At 42.2% G+C, this 27,294-nt stretch overlaps 1 protein-coding gene across 1 annotated transcript in view; it reads left to right on the top strand.

The window, feature by feature from the left end:
- The window catches only part of LOC126195493 (uncharacterized), a 453,513-nt gene that overhangs the window by 418,199 nt on the left and 8,020 nt on the right, over positions 1-27,294 (top strand). Inside the window, exon 7 of the mRNA XM_049934121.1 lies at positions 24,504-24,508. Within this exon, the coding sequence (XP_049790078.1) occupies positions 24,504-24,508 (5 nt within the window). The remainder of the gene's footprint in view (positions 1-24,503; positions 24,509-27,294) is intronic.

Below are 27,294 nucleotides of genomic sequence, written 5' to 3'. Positions count from 1 at the left end.
AGGCAATGTATTAGGATATGTGGAATGTAAAACCTTTGGTGAATACCCTATCTGTAGGGGAGAGGTAAAAGGTGGATGGCAGGCGAGCGCGGGAAAATGCGCACGGGCGCGGTACGGCATAACGGGCTCAGCAACACAGTCGGAGTTGGTCACCGGTCTGAGGAACACGTTCCGGATCGAGGAGGCTATCCTGGAAAAAGTGGTTTCATTTGAGCCTCGGATGTGCCGTTTCCGACGACTATACAGCATGGCTATATCCAATAGGCACTGAATTGAAAAGGATTACAACGCCAAGAAGAAGCAAAGTGCCGATACAGCAAGAGCCATAGCTGTGATTGTATGTGTGCTGTACGCCTCGCCATCTCGCTGCCCGCCAACTGCCGCATCGACTTGCACAGGTCAATTCTTTATAAGTGTATCCGTATGGACCAGTGTTAAATTTGTTCCTAACTGTTCAATAATAACTTGACTTTTACCAGAATTGCTCTACCAATTAATTATCCTAATCACTAACCTGGACAGGGTCCTTTCCGCATGTTGTGCAATCCGAGTGTCCCGAAATGAAGATTTAAAATTCATGTTAATAAGAATTACGTGCAGAACTATCTATGCTAGAAAGATATTTAAAGAACTTTGTTGTTAATGAATATTTTGGTAAATAATAGACCTGACAAATTTTGAAGATAATGTTGAAAGTGGTTTAGTAATGAAGCTTAATTAAACAGAAACAAAAATAATGGTAGTTAAATGAGGAATTAAAAAGACAAAAGGAATAGTAACCTATATTTTCTAAATCTCGAGTTTTTCTTGTGTCCAATAATTAATAGTTTCAACACAGTGACCATAACAGTTTCAGGGCCCCCCCCCCTTTTAGTTCTTTTCATTTCTATTCATTTAAATGCTGAAGTGCACTGAACTGATTTGATCTGCAAAGTGAAAGCCAATATAAAACCTGAATTTATTAGTGTTTTTTTTCTGCTTAAGATTGACATTGTATGTGTGTTTCAAAAGTGCTATTCCTAGGGCAACCTATGCCCGATTTCAGTTGGATCAATAGACAAAATGCAGTGTGTAGTAATCATTGTAGTGTAATGTTGTGTATTTGTAGCTTGTCCAAATCAGTACAGAAAGGGAAAATACTAGTTTAGTAGATTTTTCTGGTTCTAAAGTTTTCCATATAATGCAGTATTACTACGTGTGGTTATGTTTGTACGTACATCCACTTGTACTAGGAAAAATCTCACGTAATGCCTAATTAGGCTGGCGACCGTATTATTAATAATTGGTAGCATCTGCTGCGTAGGTTTCTTGTCCGTATTAACGTGTAGTTGCACTTTATACTAGCTTGACGTATCATTGTTGTTACTGACTGGGTATAAGTCCGATCGTGCGGTAGCGTTCTCGCTTCACACGCCCGGGTTCCCGGGTTCGATTCCCGGCGGGGTCAGGGATTTTCTCTGCCTCGTGATGGCTGGGTGTTGTGTGATGTCCTTAGGTTAGTTAGGTTTAAGTAGTTCTAAGTTCTAGGGGACTGATGACCATAGATGTTAAGTCCCATAGTGCTCAGAGCCATTTGAACCATCTATAAGTCCGATTTTGCTTCCATTCAGGTACACGCGGTCATCTTATTTAATAAAATCCTTTCTTAGAAGGTGAAGCCCGTCAACTTGTTATAGTACAGGCTTTAAAGAGTTAACGTACGTAAGAGCGGAGACGTTACAACCTCTGGCGGGAGGTTCCGCGCAATCCGTGACATGGCGCCTCAAATCGCACGGCCCCTCCACGCGGCTCACGTCATTTGCTATAAATTTTAACAAAAGAAATAACGAACTAGACAGTTTATAACAAATAACGAATGACAAAAAAACTGCTATCAACGAAGAAATCTATGACGAAAGAAAGTATGGAGATCTGCGCATGGCCGTGTATAGGGATTGGGGGGTCATGTGTTCAACAGCGGACGGATGAAGTCACCTGTCAAAATTTACTTCCCTAGAAATCTTAACGGCACTGTGACATGACGTGATGGAATTGGACCACCAGTGTGGATGCCGCCATTTGAAATGCGTTGCTGAACGTTTTGACGTGACGTGAAGTGACGCGACGTGACGTGATCGCCAGTGTGAATTGGTCTTTAACCGCCTCGGCCATCCGGACACGCTTTTCGACAGGCACAAATCCCCCACCCATTAACCCACAACTCACGGATTTCTGATTCCTTTAGGAATTAGGACGCTGGTTCTACATCCGCATTGAAACTTTTTCATCAAACAGCCGTAGCGCGCGTAGAATTATAGATATGAGTGGTGTCTGCTCTGTTGGACAAGTCCGACAGAACAGACACCACTGATATCTATAATTCTATCATGTGGTTTCCGTCGGTGCGGGAACAGCTCGGAGAAGCGTCATTGTGCCGCTCTTCCATTGCATTCAGCGAACCCATATACGAGATGGATGTCGGCCAACGTCTCATCAGTAAATCCGTCCATATCGCTGCTGCGTGTCGGTGTTAACGCGCGACTAACACTGCCGGAAATCAAAACCCCAGACAGAACTGGGCGGTACCGAATGCCAACTTGAAGACAAAGAGCTGTTACAGCAGAAAGTGTGGGCGTATGCAAAGAAGACACACGGCGCATACCGAAACATATGCATTGTCATTCACTATTTGCGCTGCAATACAGATAGAATGATAACTGGGGTAAGAAACCAAACGAATAATTCCGTAACGAGCAGCACGTCACTGTGGATGTCTTAAACCAAAATACTCAGGAGGTTGTGGTGCGGCGAGTAAGTTACTTCACTGGTTTAAAGCTTTGATGCCGTCTTTAATCTCGTGAGCCTGGCAACTAATTTGGTGGTCAGCCAGAATGCGAAGGGAAACGTACTGACCTTAGTTTCCAGTCTGCACGGCAACATTCCAGTCCAGCCCACTGAAAGAAAAGTGTCTATTTCCCTTGTCTTTGCGGGATCAGGACTATGAAATCAGTAAAAGTTTAAAGTTCCAATCAAGATATAATTTAATTAAAGTTTCTCACAAACAACACTTAAAATTGCGTTATGTTCTATTGAAAACAAGTCTTTCTAATCTAACAGCACCTTTAGCAGTTCAGAGGGGACCTCTACGTTAACTTCCTACCAGATTGTTCTTCGCCCTGACTAACATCACTCAACTGAAAGTTCGCAATAAGTGTTCAAAAATTAATGCTCGCCATAAAAGTGGAAATAAATTCACCACTTGCCACGCGGAATTGAATTTCACACAGACGGCACACTAACAGTTATTTTACCGAATTCTAAACGATCCAGGACGGTGTACAGTCCTCGCGAGTTCACTATCTGTTCTCACTGCCAAATAATCGCTTGTCACCACTCGGCTCTGACGTCATCTGAGGCAGAGCGCGACCAGACGCTTAACTGGCGTGGACCTCACAGTGTCTGAGAGCGAAGTGAACCTTCCTACTGCTTCAGGGGTTGTATTTATACGGTGCCGGTGCGGACTGCCGAGAAAACATCTGTTGTCTCTGTCTATTTATATACGACGGCAGTCTACAAACGACCACTATCTCGGGCACATAATCTTTAATAATATAGTTACCAACTACTTCAGAAACTTTTAAATTTTTGCAGGTATGCAGATAAGCAGTTTGAAAGCACGTAGAAAGTTTCAGCTCGCTAGAATGAAAACTTTGCTTAATAGAATTTATTTAGTGGAACTAACGGTAGATTGTTACCTCTGAACCATACCTTTGCTAAGACACATATCAGTTGCTATTTATGTTACAAGTGTTAAACTTGATGTAGCTCTATTATTTGATATATTTGATCATCTGGTTTAACCAAAATCCTCTATCATTAAAATTTCAAGTACTTAATCTACAACACTTAGGTACATTTTAGTTACAAATTTAGTTTTTATTTAATTAATAAAAATTATAAGAGGTAGACTAAAGTGGACTATCTGTTATTATTTTTGGGGTATACTGAAGCATAAAACAAATTTTCAAGTTTCTAAGGCAATTATTTAGCGCCTCTGATTTTTCCGAGAAACGTGGATTCTGGCGTTAATTTTTGTTTTATGGTTTTGGAAACCAGAATCACTTATTTATCACTTCTAACTGCACCTTCTGACCAAATTCTGGCTTCCTAGCGTCATTATTTAGCGCCTCTGATTTTTCTCTTAAAACGGCATTTTTCCGTAAACTATTAAGTTTAGAATATCAAGAGTTGGTATTTGGAACATTATTACACTAAACTATAATTTAACAAAGTTTTAAACATAAATTTTGATTTTTCATTTCATACTAAATTGTGGTGCAATACGTGGGCGCTACATGCAGACGCGTTAAGGTGACGTTGCGCTACTAGCAGTGAACTGGGGTAAGTCCCGGCGCACTCGCGCACTCTGTATCTCACACATGATATAGCGGTTGGTTTGCTTCAAGGTAACCTTGAACAACTTCTGAAAGTTTACTTGGAGAAATGCATGTTGCACATTGTGCTGTCTTCTTACAGTTCATTTATTCACTACAGTTTTCGATCATGGACCATCTTCACAGTGATAGCATAAAAATGTAAACTATGGATCTCAAAATACATTACATTTTCATGAGAATTATACATCGTAAAAATTAAGCGTGCTTACAAAAAATATCTTATGTAACAACTTCACATGGCATACACACTGTTTAAGAAGGAAAGTGTACACCATTGCTGACTTGAAAACGTAAGGAAATTGATACTTAATTTCGTAATATAGACTTAACCAAGCAAAAAATAACGTTGAAAACGTGAAAACCTGTAAGAGCAGTAAGTGCACAGCACCATTGGTGAGGCACAGTCTCAGTAGGCTAACACAGAAAAGTTGATCAAATAAGCTACAAGGCAAAATCAATGATTATAGGTCAAAGAACAAGAAACAAATTATGTGTAAACTACAGTACGGTCACAGAGAGATACACAAGCAGTCATATTACAATAAAAGAGATACAATAAATGATGATACAGTTGTATTTTTTTATTCTCATGGAAATGTAACGTGTTTTGCGATTCACAGTTTTCACTTTGTTTCCCTTTTTGTGGTAGCACTGTGAGGATGGTTCATGATCGAAACCGGTAGTGAGTTAATATATTGTAATGCATCACAGTGCGTAGCACGCATTTCTCCAAGTATATCGATATTATTGACAGTTGCCTTTGAAAAAAAAAAAACGAATTTGCTCGGACGGTTCACCTTGTGTATCGTTGTTTTGTTGAAAGAGGGCGGCTGCAACTCGACCACAGCTAAGATAACATCTCCTTGGTTTACGGTCCCTAGTTAAAGAGAGTGACCTGAATATAATGTGCAGCGATAGGGTGAAGCCGAGCCAAGCGGGTTGCGTAACCTACCGGCTAGGCGCCCAGCGGGCAGTGCGGCACTATGTTTTATGAATTTTTTATATTGTTGCATCCTTGAGCCCCCAATTACCAGATGTACATCTTCTCGTCTGACGCCCCCTGTTACAGGAGTCAAGGATAACACTTTATTAATAATTATAATACAAAGTAATATCACCAGTTACAGTTACATTCTCAGCAAGTACACCAAGTCCTTAAATCCATACATGAATTTTCTCATCATTACTAACTTTTCTAGAGGAGCAGGTATACAGAGTAAAAGGCATATGACTATAAACAAAACTAGGTCTACTTGGTTGCAACATCAAGTGAAAAATTAACTGGACAACCACGAAAAAATACAGGTCCATTGAGAATAACAGATTGTGCAGTGCCATTTGTTCCAAGTCTATTTTCCAGGCTACTGATATGTTTGTAGACTGGCATTCGATGGCGGCGATGATACATACGTCGACGAGGCATAGTGCTTCAATGCTGTTGCACATAGAGCTCACAGCGGAATGATTCCGCTGGCGTGCACAGCCCGCTTATATAGAGAGCGCGTGACCTTGATTACGTAACGTGCTGATAACGGACTTAGACTCTGCAGCACGCGTCTGCTGGTGCGCCGGCCTAGCGCCGAGCCAAGCGGGTTGCGTAACCAGCAGGCTAGACGCCCAGCGGGCAGAGCGGCACTATGTTTCATGAATTTTTTAATATTGTTGCATCCTTGAGCCCCCGATTACCAGATGTACATCTAGCGGTTCTCGGCTGACGCTCAAGGATGCAACAATATTAAAAAATTCATAAAACATAGTGCCGCACTGCCCGCTGGGCACCTAACCTGCTGGTTACGCAACCCGCTTGGCTCGTCGCTAGGCAGGAACGCTCGCAGGAACGCCGGCTGAAGCAAACTTAACCTGTCCCAAGAAATTTTTACTCCGATGCTTCTGTGGTAGCAGGAATAGTTATGGAATATTACCAACTCCTGGAATTACGAGGCGGTGAATACCAATAGGATGTGGCTCGTTGATTTTCTGTTTAAAAGTAATGTCTGTGCTTGCAGGGCGACGGCCATATGAACCTCGCCTGGGTTGTCCTAGTACAGCGACGGGGTAAAAGGAACCCGAGTGGCCTTGCCAGCTCAATTTAATGTTTATGAGAGCGTCAATCATAAGAAAGTCGGATGCTGTCGTCCACCGTGTTCCAGAGGAAGCTTCTCGGCCTGCAAGGTCTGGGCATTCACGGAGGGTGGGTTTGCTGGTAGTTGGGAGCTCCAACGTTAGGCGCGTAATGGGGCCCCTTAGGAACATGGCTGCCAAGGAGGGGAAGGATGACAATGTGCACTCTCTGTGCATACTGGGGAGAGACGTTCCGGATGTGGAAGGCTGCTTCTGGATGCCATGAAGAGTACGGGGTGCAGCCAACTGCAGGTGGTGGCTCATGTCGGTATCAATGACGTGTGTCGCTTTGGATCGGAGTAGATTCTCTCTGGTTTCGGATGGTTAGTTGAAACGGTAAAGACTGCCAGTCTTGCTTGTGAGATTTAGGCAGAGCTCACCATCTGCAGCATCATCGATAGAACCGACTGTGGTCCTTTGGTGTAGAGCCGAATGGAGGGTCGGAATCAGAGGCTCAGGCGATTCTGTGACCGTGTACGCTGCAGATTCCTTCCATCGGTTACTGGGTTTCCGCGTTCCGCTTAATAGGTCAGGAGTCCACTACACACAAGAAGTGGCTAAACGTGTAGCGGGGGCTGTGTGGAAGGGACTGGGCGGTTCTTTAGGTTAGAGGGTCTCAGGAAACCACAGAAAGGGTGTCCGTCTAAAAGGGCGCAGGTGAAAAACAGTAAGGTAGTTGTAGAAACGATCGATATTGTAGTTGTAAATTGTCACAGCTGTGTTGGGAAAGTACCAGAGCACCAAGCCTTAATAGAAAGCACTGAAGCTCAAATAGTTGTAGGTACGGAAAACTGGCTAAAGCCGGAAATAAGTTCAGCCGAAAATTTTTCGAGCGACGTAACAGTGTTCAGAAAGGATAGATTAAATGCAGTTGGTCATGAAGTATTTATTGCTGTCAGAAGTAGTTTACCTTGCAGTGAAATTGAAGTAGATAGTTCCTGCGAAAAAGTATAGGTAGAGGTTACATTTGACAATCGGACTAAACTATTAATGGGATCGTTTTACCTACTCTCCAACTCAGAAGATATAGTTGCTGAACAGTTCAAAGAAAACGATGAGTCTCATTTCAAATAGGCACCCAACTCATGCAATTATAGACGGTGGGGACTTCAATCTACCCTCGATATGCTGCGAAAATCATAAGTTTGAAGCTGGCGGCAGGCATAGAACGTCATCCGAAATTGTACTGAATGCTTTCTCAGAACATCATCAAAAACAATTAATTCATGAGCCCACTAGAGGCGTAAATGGTTGCGAATACATACTTGATCTCTTAGCAACAAATAATCCTGAACAAATAGGGAGTATCATGACGAATGGAGGGATTTGCGACGACAAGCAGTTGCTGCTCAGCTGAGTACCGTAACACCTACAGCCATCAAAAAGAAACGCGAAGTACATCTATTTAAAAAATCTGTTAAAATGCTGTTAACGCCTTTTTAAGAGACAGTCTCCACTCCTTCCGATCTGATGACGTAAGCACAGAAAAAGTGTGGAATGATTTCAAAGAGATAGTATCGACGGCTATTGAGAGATATATATCACATAAATTAATAAGTGATGGTACTGATCGCCCATGGTATACAAAATGGGTCAGATCGCTGTTGCAGAGGCAACGAAAAACGCATGCCAAATTTAAAAGAACGCAAAATTCCCAAGATTGACAAAGTTCTGCTGAAGTTAGAAATATAGCGCGTACTTCAATGCAAGAAGCTTTTAATAATCCCCACAACGAAACACTCTCTCGGAATCTGGCAGAAAACTCAAAGAGATTCTGGTCATACATAAAGCACACCAGTTGCTAGACGCAATCAATACCTTCACTGCGCGATAACAACGGTGAAGTCACTGGCGACAGAGCCATTAAAGCAAAGTTATTAAACACGATTTTCCGAAACTCTTTCACCATAGAAGACGATGTAAATATTCCTGAATTCCAATCAAGAAGAACTGCCAAGATGAGAAACATAGAAGCAGATATCCTCGGTATAGCAGAGCAGCTTAAATCACTTAATAAAGGGAAGGCCTCCGGTCCAGATTGTATACCCGTCAGGCACTTTCAGAGTATGCTGATACAATAGCTCAATATTTAGCAATTATATACAACCACTCGATCACAGGAACTCCCGTATCTAAAGACTGGAAAATTGCTCAAGTCACACCAATATCCAGAAAGTGAAATAGGAATAATCCGCCGAATTACAGGGACATATCATTAACGCCGATTTGCAGTAGGGTGTTGGAACATATATGGTGCTCGAAAATTATGAATTACGTCGAAGAAAACGATCTATTGACACATAGTCAGCACGGATTCAGAAAACATCGTTCTTGTAAAACATAACTAGCTCATTATACTCATGCAGTAACGAGTGCTATCGACAGGGAATGTCAAATTGATTCCTTATTTTTATATTTGCGGAAGGCTTTCGAAACCTTTCTTCACAAGCGTCTTCTAACCAAACCGCGTGCCTATGGAATATCACCTCAGTTGTGAGACTGGATTAGTGATTTTCTGTCAGAAAGGTCACAGTTCGTAGTAATAGACGGAAAGTCGTCGATTAAAACGGAAGTAATATCCGGCGTTCTCCAAGGAAGTGTTATAAGCCCTCTATTGTTCCTGATCTATATTAACGACATGGGAGACAATCTGAGTAGCCCTCTTAGATTGTTTGCAGATGATGCTGTCATTTACCGTCTTGTAAAGTCACCAGATGACCAAAACGAATTGCAAAATGATTTAGATAAGATATCTGTATGGTTAGAAAAATGACAGTTGACCCTGAAAATGAAAAGTGAAGACGTTATTCACATGAGTACTAAATAAAATCTGTCTAATTTCGATTACGAATTTCGATTACGCTGTAATTCACACAAACGTTAAGTCTGGAAATTCAACTAAATACACTCCTGGAAATGGAAAAAAGAACACATTGACACCGGTGTGTCAGACCCACCATACTTGCTCCGGACACTGCGAGAGGGCTGTACAAGCAATGATCACACGCACAGCACAGCGGACACACCAGGAACCGCGGTGTTGGCCGTCGAATGGCGCTAGCTGCGCAGCATTTGTGCACCGCCGCCGTCAGTGTCAGCCAGTTTGCCGTGGCATACGGAGCTCCATCGCAGTCTTTAACACTGGTAGCATGCCGCGACAGCGTGGACGTGAACCGTATGTGCAGTTGACGGACTTTGAGCGAGAGCGTATAGTGGGCATGCGGGAGGCCAGGTGGACGTACTGCCGAATTGCTCAACACGTGGGGCGTGAGGTCTCCACAGTACATCGATGTTGTCACCAGTGGTCGGCGGAAGGTGCACGTGCCCGTCGACCTGGGACCGGACCGCAGCGACGCACGGATGCACGCCAAGACCGTAGGATCCTACGCAGTGCCGTAGGGGACCGCACCGCCACTTCCCAGCAAATTAGGGACACTGTTGCTCCTGGGGTATCGGCGAGGACCATTCGCAACCGTCTCCATGAAGCTGGGCTACGGTCCCGCACACCGTTAGGCCGTCTTCCGCTCACGCCCTAACATCGTGCAGCCCGCCTCCAGTGGTGTCGCGACTGGCGTGAATGGAGGGACGAATGGAGACGTGTCGTCTTCAGCGATGAGAGTCGCTTCTGCCTTGGTGCCAATGATGGTCGTATGCGTGTTTGGCGCCGTGCAGGTGAGCGCCACAATCAGGACTGCATACGACCGAGGCACACAGGGCCAACACCCGGCATCATGGTGTGGGGAGAGATCTCCTACACTGGCCGTACACCACTGGTGATCGTCGAGGGGACACTGAATAGTGCACGGTACATCCAAACCGTCATCGAACCCATCGTTCTACCATTCCTAGACCGGCAAGGGAACTTGCTGTTCCAACAGGACAATGCACGTTCGCATGTATCCCGTGCCACCCAACGTGCTCTAGAAGGTGTAAGTCAACTACCCTGGCCAGCAAGATCTCCGGATCTGTCCCCCATTGAGCATGTTTGGGACTGGATGAAGCGTCGTTTCACGCGGTCTGCACGTCCAGCACGAACGCTGGTCCAACTGAGGCGCCAGGTGGAAATGGCATGGCAAGCCGTTCCACAGGACTACATCCAGCATCTCTACGATCGTCTCCATGGGAGAATAGCAGCCTGCATTGCTGCGAAAGGTGGATATACACTGTACTAGTGCCGACATTGTGCATGCTCTGTTGCCTGTGTCTATGTGCCTATGGTTCTGTCAGTGTGATCATGTGATGTATCTGACCCCAGGAATGTGTCAATAAAGTTTCCCCTTCCTGGGACAATGAATTCACGGTGTTCTTATTTCAATTTCCAGGAGTGTACTTAGGGATTAGAATTACAAATAACCTAAATTGGAGCGATCACATATATAATGTTGTGTGCAGAGCAAACCAAAGACCTCGATTCATTGGCAGAACCCTTAGAAGGTGCAACAGGTCTACTAAAGAGACATATTGCGCTTGTCCGCCATATTCTGGAGTATTGCTGTGCGGTGTGGTATCCGCATCAGGTGCGACTGACGGATGACATCGAAAAAGTTCAAAGAAAGGCGGCTCGTTTAGTACTATCGCAAAATAGGGGAGATAGTGGCACAGACATCACAGGTAAATTGCAGTGGCAATCCTTGAAGGTCTGTCGGGCATGCAGCCGGATTGACTGGTCGTTGTAGAACGAATTTTCGACGGCCATCGTCATCAGGTTACTCCTGTTGACTGACGTCCTAGGCCGGCGGGTGGTATGGTATATATACCTGTCGCCTCTCCCCTCCTCTGACTCTGCGTATGGACCGAGGGATGTGCAGGCCGTGGTGGTGGGGGTAGCTTGCGCTGATGAGATGACTGATGGGCGTCAGTACGCATGTCGCCTTCGGCGGGTGTGGTGCCCCGTTTCCGCTGCTCCTGCAGAACTTTTATTGCTGGATTCCACGCTTGGCTGAGTTGAAATCCATTGTCCTTGTTAATAAGGTTCTCGTGCAGCCGGATTTCAATCGGCATGCATACTGATACCCATCAGTCATCTCGTCAGCGCAAGCAACCCCCTCCACCGCGGCCTGCACATCCCTCGGTCCATACGCAGAGTCAGAGGAGGGGAGAGGCGACAGGTATATATACCACACCACCCGCCGGCCTAGGACGTCAGTCAACAGGAGTAACCTGATGATGATGGCACGTTACGCCGTCGAAAATGCGTTCTACAACGACCAGTCAACCCGGCTGCATGCCCGACAGACCTTCAAGCATCTCATTCACCGGGAAAATCTACGAACACACATGGAGTGGCAATCATTAAAACAAAGGCGTTTTTGAGACCTATCTTCCCATGAAATTTTAATCACCCATTTTCTCCTCCGATTGTGAAAAAATTTTGTTGGCACTTAGCTACTTAGAAATGATCATCACGATAAAATGAGAGAAATCCGGCCTCGCACAGAAAAATTTTAGTGCTCGTTTTTCCCGTTCGCCGTTCGAGAGTGGAACGGCAGAGAGACAGCTTGAAGGTGGTTCATTGAACCCTATGCTGGGAACTTTGCTGTGAATAGCAGAGCAATCCCGTAGATGTAGATGTAGATGAAATAAAAACAGAAAGAGTGTTGGAGTAGAGAAGCATGTGGAGAGGGCGGGCAGTCGGTGTTTGGTTGGTGTGATCGACCCGGGTGTGATGGCGAGTGCTGAGTGTGGTCGCTAGAGGCAGCGAGTAAGCAGCAACACGGAAGAGATTCGCAGTTCTACCTGGAAAAGCTGATAAAGGCGTCACAGCATAAGGTTAATGTTAAGCGGGAATTCATTGCGGTTGTTTTAGATGTGGGTTTTGGGAATTCTGGGGACTGAAGGCTGGAGATTGCGTCTATCTTTTACTGTGAGTAGTTCCAAAGGGGAGTTAGAAATTTCCGTGGGTGAAATAAGCTTTACGCTTTTGTGTGAGTGAATGTACGGAGTCATAAATTGTTGGAGACTGGCATAAGAACTTCTTTTTTAATTCTTATTACAATACTTATTCGACGAGTTCCATATGTCCCTATGTCCCAGCGTGGAGCGGAATCTTTATATGTGCTGCAGGTGTAAGTGGACGGAAGAGGCCAAGCTTAATTTTCAGTATTGGCTATTAACCGTGTTCGTTTAACTTGGTTTGTTGTTGGTAGTGTTTTGCCGCTGATGCGGATGCGGATGCAGTTTACCGATATTATGAGAGCTGCGCACGGGGATGGTGGTACGTATTTAGGAAATTATCATTGCCTCAGTGGGTAAACATTTTATAACGAGGCTGTTAACGCTATTAATTGCAGTTAGCTGTATTACTGAATGATTTTGGTGGCGGCTGAAAAAGAAATACGTGTGTTTTGGGGACTAAATAAAGAGGTGGTACGTCACAATATTAGCAGTTGTAATAGAAATAATAAAATATTTCATCATTTTTAGCGTACTGTCGGTATTATGCCCTCCAAAGCGATCGTGAAAATAGAACTGTATACAGAAAACATGGTTTATCACAGAATACAAGACAATAAGCTATAACGTAGAACGAATAAATATATAGTCTACCGGAGACAATAAGGAGCTAAAGAGGGTCGGTCTTCTGGCAAGTACACGATTTCTGATTTCTTTCATCCCAAAACATGTTTTACCACAGTTGTACCACCCTGAGCGGGCTTTTTTTTTTAATTGTTTGTGAAATATATACATACAAATATTATATAGGTTAGGAATATGTTGACATCACATTTGGTTGTTGTTCAGATTACGTATGTACTTCACTTCTATTACATGAAGTGTACTGTTAACATAAATTATCCACAAATCAAAACTAATACAGCATGTCACCTACAAATTAGGGATGTTTGGGCAACATTTGAATCGATTGTTTTTTTTAATTTTTTTAATTAATTTAAAACTGTTAATTCCGGCAAAATAGTGGCATATGCACCTGTTTTTGATGCTTACGACTGATGGAATGTATCTATCCTAGTCTGCCTTTTATTTTTATTTGCCTATTAAATGTGTTGCTCTTTTCATGTTTAAAATAACCTATGGAGATCGGTAAAAGTTCCTCAGGTTCTCGTATGGAAAACTGTATGTTGTAGTTTGTCATTTATAGATTGTGTGCGGATTTTAACAGCGTTTACTTACGTTTTGTCGTGCTTGTTCCCGAATTGTGGATGTTACTATGTTACTGTGGCTTAGACACACTCTTCACTGCACATTTACGTGAAAAATATGCTCTTGACATTCGTTCGTTTCACTGTTTTATTTTCGATTGACGGCCGTGATATTTAAATTTCTTCCGATGTGTTTTCGTTTGTGTGTGTGTGTCTGCGCGTTCGCGCTTGCGCGCGTTTGTGTGTGTGTGTGTGTGTGTGTGTGTGTGTGTGTGTGTGAGAGAGAGAGAGAGAGAGAGAGAGAGTGTTTCATCGTGTGTTATTTGACACTTCGCTTAGTAGAGTATTGAATGATATTTGCTGCAGAGTACTAGTTTTGTCCTGCATGATAGCTTTCTGGATGTGGTAATTTTATTCAGTTGTCGATAAGTGGTACAAACGATTACTGTGTTTTAAGATCCGGAGTTATTGTTTCATTAGGGCTGTGGTTACTTTCAGTCAGGTGTTGTTGCTTTCCAGTGCTCTACAGTGTTCCGAATTTCTTGATCTGAAACTCACAAAGACAGTTTTAAGTAACAGGACTCTTGCTGTTTACAAAACAAAACAAAACAAAAAATTCATCTACATGATGATCTTTTTTCTCAATGACTGAAAATTCAATCGGGCTGCTAAACTCAGTTTCTAGTAACTCAGCAACTATTCGTGCACGGCACCGGTGTTACGAATTACATGCGGCTTCCTCTAATCATGAAAAACGATAAAGGGATCGTATAACTGACAAGTCTTAGACTCCAGACGTACTCAAAAAGAATTGAGAATGGGCACCATCAGAGTAACTTTGGAGGAAGATTCGATGGCGGCCGTAGGAGAGACCGTAATGGAGGGCAAATTTTATTCGCAGGTCGAGGCAGGTCACATCCGGCGAGGACCGCCTCTCGCCCTTCATTTTTATATGCGCGCCGCGCTTGACTACTGATTAAGCAGAGCCGATGGAGGTTACATCTCCCGGGTGCGGTTTGCCTCGGAGTCTCCACCTCTGGCTGCGGAGACGTGATCCGCATCTGGGGCGACAGCCCACACCGCCCGGTAACTCGGCCTGGGTCTGCAGATGACTGACCGGCCGCAGCCGACTATGGGCAATCGGGGAGCCTCCATACGCCGATGAGGCCCCTCCGTAATCGATCCCGGCTCGTAACGGAAACAGTAAGCGGCGAAATGTGGGCCCCAGCGAGCACATTTCACTCCGGTGCCGACCTCAGACTCGATAGTCGTATTGGTATCTCCAGAGATACGTTCCGTGTCCATCGCCGTGCGGCGAAGACTATATAGCAGGGGTGGCTCAGTTTATCTGCCTCTCCCATTCTCCTCTACGAGATAAGACTGGATGCATGGGAACAGTACCGTAACTGTATAACCGTGAAATATATAAAATAGTCCAAATAGAAAGGAAATGTTACTTCTGAATTGAATTACACTGTTCTTTTATTGACTCATTATGAGAAGATGCACAAGGACGTATCAGAAAAACAAAAATAAGAAATTCATATTTACAAAAGAACTGAGAAACTACTGTTTCCAAATGAGATCGTCCTCAAGGAAGCGGAGAAATTAAAAAAAAAAAAAAACTCTTTTGCCATTTTAACTAAAAATCTTATGTAATAAACGCAAATTAAGATGGATACGATAATTACGAAGTTATCGAAGCCAAGACGATAAAAAGTGAGAAACGGTTTTCAAGGCTGCAATATTGCGCTGGAGCTGTGCTCAAGATAGGTTGTAAGTGACATGTTTTATGACATATAGTTAATAAGTAAATCAACTGCATCTGCTAAAAATATTAATCGATGAAGTAGGAGTTGACCACCTACAAATCTTTTGGCCCCTATTCGTCAGTAGTTAAGCTTTTCAAGGTACCTGAGAAGCAACTGAAAATTTAAGATGCTTAATAATGGAAACTCTTCCGTCAGTCAGCACGGAACAAGGTAAAAAGAACTTGACGAATAATTGAAGAAAAAACAATACAAATTGGTACGTGCTATGTACAACGTGTGTCAAAAATGAAATGTTATGTAAGAAAAAAAGAACTGCCCATATGAGGGAATATTAATAAAGAGAAATAAATAAATAATATAAATCTGTCTAGACCAAAGTGTGTGATTTTAATTCCTTAAGAAAACTTTTCTAATGCCTGGCATATTGGGAATTGAGCTGTTGGTGTCATTAAGGAGTAAATACACTGAGAAGCTCTGCTGAGTGTACCCAATGTTGTGAAAATGAACGACCTCTAAATCACAAAACAATTAATTCCTATTACGGCCTTTTGTATCCGCAAAACCTTATCTCGTTTTGACGAGTTGAACGAACACTGTCCCTCATATCTCTCCTCGACCTTAACGCTCTTATCTGAACAAAATAGCAGAAACACCCGCTCCATTCACAACAAAATCCTTTCTGTCCCACTCTATAGATCAGCCACTTTCTCGAAGTCCTTTTCAGTTGCAGGAACCTGACTCTGGAATAAGTTCTCGCAGAGAATCGAATATCATTTCCAACTTCAGGAGACATTTAATGACGTAGTTACTAGAGCAACAATAAGGATTACCATTGTCCCTGTACACATTCGTCACCCATGAAATTCTTCTTTCCAACCATGTTTTCCTTTTTTCCAAGCATTCTTAGCAGTCTGCTTAAATTTCCTTTCCCCAGAACTCACTATATCAGAAAAAATCTATTTTGCACTACTGTAAATTCTTTTTATATCCGATACTATCATTACTATTACCGTTATCACTAATAGCGACAGCAGTTTCAGTACTAAAAGTACCGCCCGTATTAACTTTATTAGTTCATGTTCGGTGTTATTTACTCACACTGCCACTGCAGACGCTCATATGATTTCTGTCATATTAAAATCGTTATTTTCTAGGAAACTATGACGTAAAAAAGTACTGTGTGTGTGAAACTCTGGTCCCATCTGAGAGAGGGCCTGATGGCCTTAACAAGATCAGGTTATACAAATAAATAAAAAGTAATAAAATATTGTGTGAAACTGTGGAATGGAAGTAACTAAAGAACCTTTATTTTTACATTCACACAGATTGGTACATGAAAGGATAGTGGCCGCCCGCATTGAACCAGTCAAAAGCCAATTCAAAAAAGGGGAAAATATGTCCATAAACGGCTCCAAGAGCTTCAATAAAATATTCTGGAAATATTTTTTGATTTATCATAGTCCTTAGCTTCCTCGTATCGCTATCGAACGCCTTTCCAGAATGAAAGGTAGACGAATGCAACAAGACTAGTTCCACTGTAGTCAGGAGCCAAGTCACTGACGTCAGACTGTTGATGAACAGGTTTCAAGTCCTCGCCCACAGAGCCTGATTTAGGTTTTCCATCTTTTCCTTCATTTACTTCCGGTGGACTACTCCCCTAACAAAGCTGTTGGTTCTCCTGCCTTCTTATTCGCAACTTGTTTCCTGCTAACGTTCCGACTAACCACCTCGACATCGAAATCATGCTTCCTTCGTTCCTTGAGTACGATGAAATAGCCATAATAAAGCAGCAGCATATTGCTTTGTGATATGATGTTATATTGTGCTTGCTTATGAAAATACCCGCATCTTTTGGGGCTTGTCAAAGCGCAATGAATAACATCATCTAGGTAGTGACTGGTACTTTTTGAGTAACACCCATGAAAGCTTTGATAATAAACCGCACACAGACAAATTAAACGAGCTGACAACATCACAGTTATTATTTACTGAATAGTAGTATTAGTAATTTTATTCATCTGAGGGTCAGTTTTACAAGGACGTTGGACATGTCATGATATTACAGTTTAGGAACAACAAAAATAAACAGAGTTAATATATATAGGCCTTTAAATACTTAAAAGGCTATGAAACTTCCTGGCAGATTAAAACTGTGTGCCCGACCGAGACTCGAACTCGGGACCTTTGCCTTTCGCGGGCAAGCGCTCTACCATCTGAGCTACCGAAGTACGACTCACGCCCGGTACTCAGAGCTTTACTTCCGCCAGTACCTCGTCTCCTACTTTCCAAACTTTACAGAAGCTCTCCTGCGAACCTTGCAGAACTAGCACTCCTGAAAGAAAGTATATTGCACACACTCCGCTGCAGAGTGAAAATATCATTCTGGAAACCTCCCCCAGACTGTGGCTAAGCCATGTCTCCGCAATATCCTTTCTTTCAGGTGTGCTAGTTCTGCAAGGTTCGCAGGAGAGCTTCTGTAAAGTTTGGAAGGTAGGAGACGAGATACTGGCGGAAGTAAAGCTGTGAGTACCAGGCGTGAGTTGTGCTTCGGTAGCTCAGATGGTAGAGCGCTTGCTCACGAAAGGCAAAGGTCCCGAGTTCGAGTCTCGGTCGGGTACACAGTTATAATCTGCCAGGAAGTTTCATATCAGCGCACACTCCGCTGCAGAGTGAAAATATCATTCTGGAAACCTCCCCCAGGCTGTGGCTAAGCCATGTCTTTGCAATATCCTTTCTTTCAGGAGTGCTAGTTCTGCAAGGTTCTCAGGAGAGCTTCTGTAAAGTTTGGAAGGTAGGAGACGAGGTACTACCGGAAGTAAAGCTGTGAGTACCGGGCGTGAGTCGTGCTTCGTTAGTCAGATGGTAGAGCATTTGCCCGCGAAAGGCAAAGGTCCCGAGTTCGAGTCTCGGTCGGGCACACAGTTTTAATCTTCCAGGAAGTTTCATATCAGCGCACACTCCGCTGCAGAGTGAAAATATCATTCATACTTACAAGACTAGTTTGACAAGGATGGTACAGATTTTGGGCTCTCTCTTTACGTTAGGGAATTCTCCTGAAATAATTCAGCAATCACGGTAATAATAGGAAGGTTCAAGAATGGTGTTAAAAGGATGACAATGGTGTGGTTAACTGATGATATCGCTGTCACTAGTGAAAGTGACAAAGAACAGCAGGACTTGTTGAAGTGAATGACCACACGCTATGGACGGAGAGAAAACGGAAGAAAGCCGAAACTAACGATGAGTAACAGTAATGAGAGCAGCGAAAAACTGGGGATCACGAAGTAAACGAAGTTAAGAAATTCTGCCACCTTCGAAGCAAAATAACCCATGATAGACAAAGGAAAGAGGAAATGCAAACCAACAGGGAAAAAGGATATTCCTCGCAAAATAAGTCTACCAATATTAAATATAGGCCTTAATTTGAGTAAGAAATTTCTGAGAATTTACGTTTGGAACACAGCATTGTATGGTAGTGAATCATGAACTTAGGAAAACTGGAAATGCAGAGAATCGAAGCGTTTAAAGATTGGTTCTACAGCAGAATGTTGAAAATTAGATGGACCTCTGTGATAACGAATGAAGAGTTTTTCTGCGGAATCAGCGAAGAACGGAACATACGTAAACACTGACAAGAATTAGAAACAGGATGACAGAACATATGTTAAGACATCAGGGAATATCTTCCACGGTATTAGAGGGAGCTGTAGATGATAAGAACTGTAGGGGAAGGCAGAGAGTGGCATATTTCCGATAAATTAAAAGCAAAGGCATCGAAATTAACAGTGCAAGAGGAATTCGACTATGAAACGAAGAGGAGAGAGAGGATACGTAGAAAGAGTTCACTGAAGGCCTTTATGAAGGATAGGTCCTGTCTGATGGCGCGATAGAAGAAGAAATAGGAGTCTGGAGCCGATATGGAAGACAAGGGGATCGAGAATTTAGCATTTGGAAGACTTGCGATAAAATAAGGCGGGTAGCATAGATAAAATTCATCGGGAACGTTTAAAATCACTAGAGAAAATGACAACAAGACGACTGCCCAAGTTTGTTTAGAATTTATGAGTGTGAAGACATACAATTAGACATTAACAAAAATGTCATACACACAATCCCGAAGATAGTAAGCGGAAGTAAGTGCGGAAACTAGCACGTAAATTAACAGCTTATACATCCAAGTTGCTGTAAAAGAATACTGAAAGTCAAGTGGACCGATAGGACGAGGTATGAAAAGTTCTTCGCAGAATCGGCGAGGGAAAGAACGAGTGGAAAAATTGAGGAGAAGAAGGGACGGGATAACAGGACTGATGTTAAGACACCAACTTTCATGAAACGTGAACGAGATACAGAGGGTAAAAATTCTAGGGGATAAAGACAATGGAATATATCCATCAAATATTTGAGAACGTTGGATACAGCAGCTCCTCTAAGATGAAGAGGTTGACAAAAGCATACATGTCGGGCCATGTCAAACTAGAAAACTAATGACCCGAAAACAAAGAGAGAGAGAGAGAGAAGGAGACAGAGAGATACAGAGCGAGAGAGAGCGAGAGAGAAAGAGAGATAGAGAGAGAGAGAGAAAAATTAATTCTGGGACCTTACTATCGATGCTGTAGAAGTTTCCTGAGACCACGTTAACATTTTCTATTGCTCCCTTTCAAGAGTAACATTGCTCATCTTTCTCTAATTAAGATGGGCCATTCACCACTGATCCTGTAGAGCGGTTCCAACCTATAAAAACCTTGAATGAAATTTTACACTCAAAAGCGTAGTGTGCGCTGACATGAAACTTTTGGGAGATGAAAACTGTGTGTTGGACCGAGTCTCGAACACGGAACCTTCGCCTTTCGCGGACTCTACCAACTTCACTTTTTAAAATTATTCTTCAGTTTGTTCGCATTGTTCTCGTCATTAGATCTGGGCGGACATCATAGGACAACCCTTCAGCTTCATCGCTGAATACATCACTCAGTGATTTTTAACTACAGAAGGCAGGCAGGCAGGCCGGACTCTGACCGAACATGCTGAGGTACCGTGCCGGCTAATCGTGAAATTTCCTAGCAGAAAAAAACGCTGTACGGGGTCGAGACTCGAACTCTGGACCTTTGTCTTTCATAGGCAAAGGCTCTACCGACTGAGGTACCCAAGCAACAGCTGAGCTACCCAAGCACCTGAAGGAGAACGTCTGTGAAATGTGGAAAGTAGGAGTGGACATATGAGGACGGGTCGTGAGTCATGTTTGGGTAGCTCAATTGCTAGAGAACTTGGTTGCGAAAGGCAAAAGTCCTGAGTTCGAGTCTCGGTCTGGCACATAGTTTTAATCTATCGGGTAGTTTTATAAAACATTGACTTGTACACCATATGTATCAGCTGTTCGAGTAAATGATTTTTGGTATAGAGCACGCTCATCCTATTGAGAGAAATCTTATAATCCTATATCGGACTGCAGAGGTCGAGAAAACGCATCCGAAATAGTCGGTGAATCGTCTTGGCTACTTGATTCTAGTAATGTGAGTTCTAGAAAAATTTGCGGTGACTTTTTTTAAAATCTAGATTTCTTGATAACATTTTCATAAGATTTCTATATATTAATGTCCTGTGTTCATAACGATATTTCTATTCTATAACGACTTCACAGGTTAAGCTTAGTACAGGAAGGGTGTACTTTGGGTACACGTATTTTGAACAACCTGTTAATGGATATTTAATATCTTGTGTGTAATGTAAGCAATTTTTAAGACAAAATTAAAATAGGTTTTCTTATGTAATTACTTCCACTCTTCTGAAGACTGTCTACCTCAAAACTCATGAAACTAAAGCACTCGTATTATGTTAAAGGATACCCATTGTACTTTAAATCAGACTTAGCCGTAGGCATTGATGCTACGATCATCTGATTCTGTTCGATTCTAAAATTTAGTATTATTGAAAAAAGAGGCTACATCTTCCGCTGTATCTAATGAACTTTTCGAAGCTACAGTGCTTGTTGTCAAGAGTAGTCAATGTCTGTCTACTGGTAAGTTACATTATGTGCAGTGTCGTCCGAAGGTGGCAAGAGAATATAATGAGATCTGGTCAAAAGATTTACCTACAACGAGCAACGGAATCTGACTAAAGAACTTCATCACGACTGACCAGGGAATGAATTTCATTAATAATTTAAAAACGTGTTTCTCAAACAGAGCAGCTGTTCCCAACATTCCCAGGAAGTGAAAGTGAGAAGTGGAATGCTCGTGGGCGAAAAGAATAGCGAAGTGTACTTCACGAAAAAGGTCGTTTATTAACGTAAGTTACCCTCATCTCGAATTTTAGCATTCATTTAACAAAGCTAAAATCAACTTAATATTATGGTTCCTAGCAGCGGTTGATTTGTTAAGGAACTCTCTGATTTTACTCCGTCAGCAAAGTACCATATCACGTGAAGGATGGGACACGTTTGCTCTTGTGAGCCCATTCGAGTTCAAACTCTCACTACAACTGGCAAAGAAAGTCACCAGAAGATACGCTCACCAGCTAAAGAAAATCCTAATAATTTCTTGGAAGTGTGAGTAGTAGCCGTCAGACTGGCTTGTGACCACTAATTCAGCTCGAGAAAATCTGTAGGGTCAATGGAGAAATACCCAATCACGTGGATACAAAAAAAAGTCATCGCCCGTTACTCAAACCTCCTTATCAGTTTACTGAACAATATTCGATTAAGAGTTCACTGGAAAATTCCACAGTTCGCCGGTTGGACTATCTGATCAATCCCAGAAAGAACTTTTAAAAAGAGCAGGACAATCTGTCGCCTTCACCGATCACGTCACGAGCCAGCTTTGAAAGCTAAATGTCGACAGATGTTTCCCTGCTTCTGCAATGACAACCGAGAGAGCTACTCTGATTCTATGACTGCACGTTCACTTGCAACCGTCCATATATCCATATATCATACAAATGTCGATAATTGATTTATGGATAAGGGGTAAAAAAGATCCTGATATGAAATAAAAATAAATAAAATTAATAAAGGTGGTTCCCTACACACTCCTTCCCCCTGTAATGTCTATACGGTAAGCAAATAGCCAAAGAGCAGTACACTAATGTAGGTGGCGCCAAGATAATAATTATAAATAATACTTCCATGAAAGGTGGATGTACGAACTTTATTTCTTGATTACGTGTGATGTATAAACAAACAAAATAAAAGAAAGTGAAACTAATGACTTAAAACTTAAGTCACTGTTCAAATACAAGTTTCTCTGTAAAAAATACTGCTTTTGATAGTTTGATATTGCTATAAATAAATCATTGATTTTCTGGGAATAAGTTTCAAAAGGATTTCTTGTGGTTCCACATCTCTGTAAACAGCACTATTGTCTGCAAATAATTTCCAATAACGATACAAAGAAAAAGCATTTTAATTCAGTCAAAAACAATTACTTCTATTACAAAACAGCTCAAGCATCTAAAAACTCATGACACTAAACTATTAAGTTAAAAGATGCCCATTGTCCTTTAAATCAGATTCAGCCTCAGGCATATCTGTATATCTGAAATATACAGGAAACTATCATCTTAACAGTACTCAGGCCTTAGTATACGAAAAATACAACTTCTTTGTTTATAGTTATTCCTTACCTATTGTATATTGTTGTAAGATAGAGAGATATTACCGAGCGCTTTGACACAGTGGTTACCACACTGGACTCGCATTCGGGAGGACGACGTTTCAAACCCGAGTCCGGCCAACCAGATTCAGATTTTCCGTGATGTCCCTAAATCGCTTCAGGTAAATGTCGGGAAGATTCCATTGAAAAGATACGCGCGACTTCCTTCACCATCCTTTCCTAATCCGATGGGACCGATGACCTCGCTGTTTGGTTACCTCCTTCAAATCAACCAACCGAGTAGAGAGATATTTAAAAAATAAACATGTAAAGAACTTGCCACACAGTACATACGAACACCCCCGTAACATATCATAGTCATGCAAACAAATTCTGGTTCAACAGTGGATGAACTTCTTACATAAGAGGAAGATCGAAAAACTTCACGGACATTTTAAAAAGAGCATACTGATACTTTTTCGTGAGCCACCACAAAAAATCCACGATAGCAGAACACATATACGTTAACAAATTCTAAGTAGCATCGAGAAATAGACCAGTTACTTGAAATACTTTTGTACAAAAAAATTGCTAATAATACTATAAATTAGCAACCTGATGTCAGCAGCTACAGTTTCTAAAAACATTTTACAGCTTATTTCTTGACAAAAAAAAAGGCACTAATATGAAAACACAGCTAATAGATCACTTCTGAAACCGACAGGAAACTGTGATATACCTATAGTCACGTCCTAGGACAAAAAAATACAGTACATTTGTTTCTAATTATTATTCTGATAATTGCATATGTTTGTAAAGTGCATCGGTATTCAAACTGATAACATGTGAAGAAAACACCAGTGTATTGCGCAGATGCTGTGTTTTTACGACGTTAATTAATCTCCTCTGTCCCGAGCTTAGAATTTATGAATGAAAGGTTTATAATGGTGGTCAGTGCAGTTTCCTGGTACAAAATAAGACTAAAATACTAAATATAAGTCCGCGGCTCATGGTCCTGCGGTAGCGTTTTCGCTTCCCGCCCACGGGGTCCCGGGTTCGATTCCCGGCGGGATCAGGGATTTTCCCTGCCTCGAGATGACTGCGTGTTGTGTGTCTTTCATCATCATTTCATCCTCATTCAATCGCAAGTCGCCGTAGTGGCGTTAAAGAACTTGTGGAGCGGCGGCCGAACCGCCCCGCGAGGGGTCTCCATGCCACCAATGCCATGCGGTCATTATTTCATTATTACTAAATAAAAAAAAAATGTTAGGTCATGTAGCATCAGCACTCAAATAGGATTTTTATCCTAGTAATGACATGTTTTCAGGAATTTGTTTTATGGCTTTTAATTATAAACGGTCAGCTGAAATACGTGAACATGTTTACCCAAATACAGCAAATGCTATTTTATTATTATATCCGAAAATACATTCAGAATATTTCCATATGAGGGGCCTGTAAAAAGTAATTTAAATGTTATTGTTTCAGATCAAGTGCGCGGCACTTCAGTGTGCGAGAGACACATGAAATTGTTTTTCAACATAGACACCAAGTCTCTATAAACAAAGGTAGAAGCATTTTACAAAAAAGTGGTTCGAATGGCTCTAAGCACTATGGGACTTAACATCTGAGGTCATCAGTCCCATAGACTTAGAACTACTAAAACCTAACTAACCTAATGACATCACACACATCCATGCCTGAGGCAGGATTCGAACCTGTGACCGTAGCAGTAGCGTGGTTCCGTATTGAAACGCCTAGAGCCGCTCGGCCACAGCGGCCGGCGGAGCGTTTTACCAGGCGTTCAATTCCACAACGATAGAAATCGCTCCTCGGTCATTCCGCTATTCGAGAATCGTATGGACGTCTTCGGTGTCGGAAAATAAGCGATTGCTGCGAATCAGTTCGTTGACTGTTTGGACATTGACGTCTGAGATCCAAGTCGATGGTCTTCCTTTCCGTCCAGAAACACCCAGGTCTATCTTGCTTTGATCAAATTGCTGGCACTGTTTCAGTACGGCTGGATACAACATTGCATTTGGTCCTTATACCCCCAGAACTTCAAGGTGAATCTGTGTGTAATTTAGACCCTTTGCCCACAAGAATAGTACTGTCCCGCTTACTTAGCTTTGGAGTAAGTTTCCAGTTTCCACACCGATTCACTTGCACAGCGTAACGCACATGTTGTAGGAATCTCTGCAGAACTGCAGGATGCCCAAAACGGGTACTTTCTTCTGACATTGTGCCATACCTATTGAGCAATGACCTTAACGTGGGACGACATGCACTACTTACTTTTTGCACTCCCTACGAATGTGGTCCATTTTACTATTTTTTTATGGATTTATATGTAAAGTAAAAGTGATTGGGGGGGGGTGAGGAAAGGAAAGGGGAAGGACTATCGATGTCAACTGCATCGGGACTTTACGCGGAATCAGTGCCGACGAACGAAAATGTTTTCCTACCCGGGTCTCGAAATCGGGACCTCCTGCTTACTTGGCAGTTGCGTTAACCACTGCACCATCATGATATTAGCTAAGTGGGTGAAAAAATTCTGCCACAGAATCATGAAGGGACCAGAGTAAAGACCGAAGAAGCTAGATCTGCTGCTATGACGTATGTTGGCCCATCCTCTCTGAAGATTAGTAATGAGTTTAAAAAGCATAATGTAGAGGTAGGTTATAATGCTATTACAGAATTAGGGAAGCCTGTCCTACATAGTATAGAGCAGTCTGTAAATGAGTTTTGCAGTTGGGGGAAGGGTCTATAAGAGTGGAGCTTGTGACAAGTTTTACATCGGACAGACTGGGAGGGTGTTCAGAACGCGATATAGGCAACACGGTTATTCTAGCTATGGTAGTGTACTAGTAGCTCGTTTACGTCAGTGCAGTCATCAGCTTTGTGAGATCGACAACAATTTACCGACTTTTCAATATGAGAATAAATGTGTTTACTTGGATAGTTTGGAGGATCTAGAAATTTTCGTACATAGACTCCGCTTCCATGACAGTTTACTTAATGAGCAGTTCAGTGGAACAAGAGATTGATGTTTTTCTATGCAGTAAGCAGGATACTTCGGGTTCGATTCCCGATCCGGCACACATTTTCACTCGTCGTTGCTGATTCCGTGTTAAGTTCCGATGCAGCTGATATCAATAGTCTCCTCCCATTCTCTCCTCTTCACCTTTAGTTTATATATCATGTAACACAGCTACGGATTCCACAGACGGACCGAAAGAACAGACATCAAGCATTCATATACTTTTATGAAAGTGCCGAAAAGCAGTTCTGGTACGACATGGGTAAGTTGCTTAGCTGGGTGGTAGCGTGCTCGCCTCCCACGCAAGCTGGCCCAGCTTCGATTCCCGGCCGGGTTGGAGATTTTCTCCGCTCGTGGTCTGGGTGTTGTGTTGTCCTCATCATCATTTCATCCTCATCACCGGCGCGCATGTCGCCCAGTGTGGCGTCGACTGAAATAAGACTTGCACTTGGCAGCTGAACTTCAACGGATGGGGCCTCCTGGCCAATGATGCCAGTCGCTCATTTCCATTTTGGTCCAGTATGTTATTTTTAATGGAATTACAAAAGAAATTTCCTTTTTATTATGAAACAGAGAGATATTTTGCATTTAGAGCACTGCATAAATGTTGAAACCTTACATACAGGCAACCCACAGGTGATACAGTTTTTCTGGGTTTTGTTCACATCTCAGGTAGGACGATGACACAGAACATCATTGCTTTCTGTGTAGGCACAGGTTTTGTGGTGTTTTCTTACCGGAAATCTTTGTGATCACACTCTTCCTCTTCTTCTTCACCCTCCTTTCTTTTGTGAATATGGAAGTTTAGGTCGTTGCTGAATGTAGACTCAGTACTACATCGAAAAAATTAGCTCGCTTTATTGTTGTTAGAAAATAAATAACCACTTATTTTATGGCATATGGTATTTTACGATATTGCAGCATATTCTAAGCCCATTTTAGTTCTTAATTACTAAAACAAGAAAATATTATCTTTATTTCTCGAAGATAGTCTAAACTGTGATAAATATCTACTTAGTAGCATCACTGAGCACATTACATTGTAGTCTTGCACGTGCCACTACATTTAAAACTCAGTGTTCACATATTTTTTTTTTATGGGCTATCAGTTTTTAAAAATAAATTTGTATATGGAACAACAATAATTGTCCACGAGAAAGGATTACACATTAGATTTAAAACTTGCTACGCTACCTGCCAGAAGTTATATGATAATCGGCAAATGATAAAAAATTTTCG

Source organism: Schistocerca nitens, chromosome 7 (assembly GCF_023898315.1).
Source record: "Schistocerca nitens isolate TAMUIC-IGC-003100 chromosome 7, iqSchNite1.1, whole genome shotgun sequence".
NCBI lineage: Eukaryota > Metazoa > Arthropoda > Insecta > Orthoptera > Acrididae > Schistocerca > Schistocerca nitens.
The sequence above is the reverse complement of the archived record's forward strand: the minus strand, read 5'-3'. Positions and strand labels throughout refer to the sequence as shown.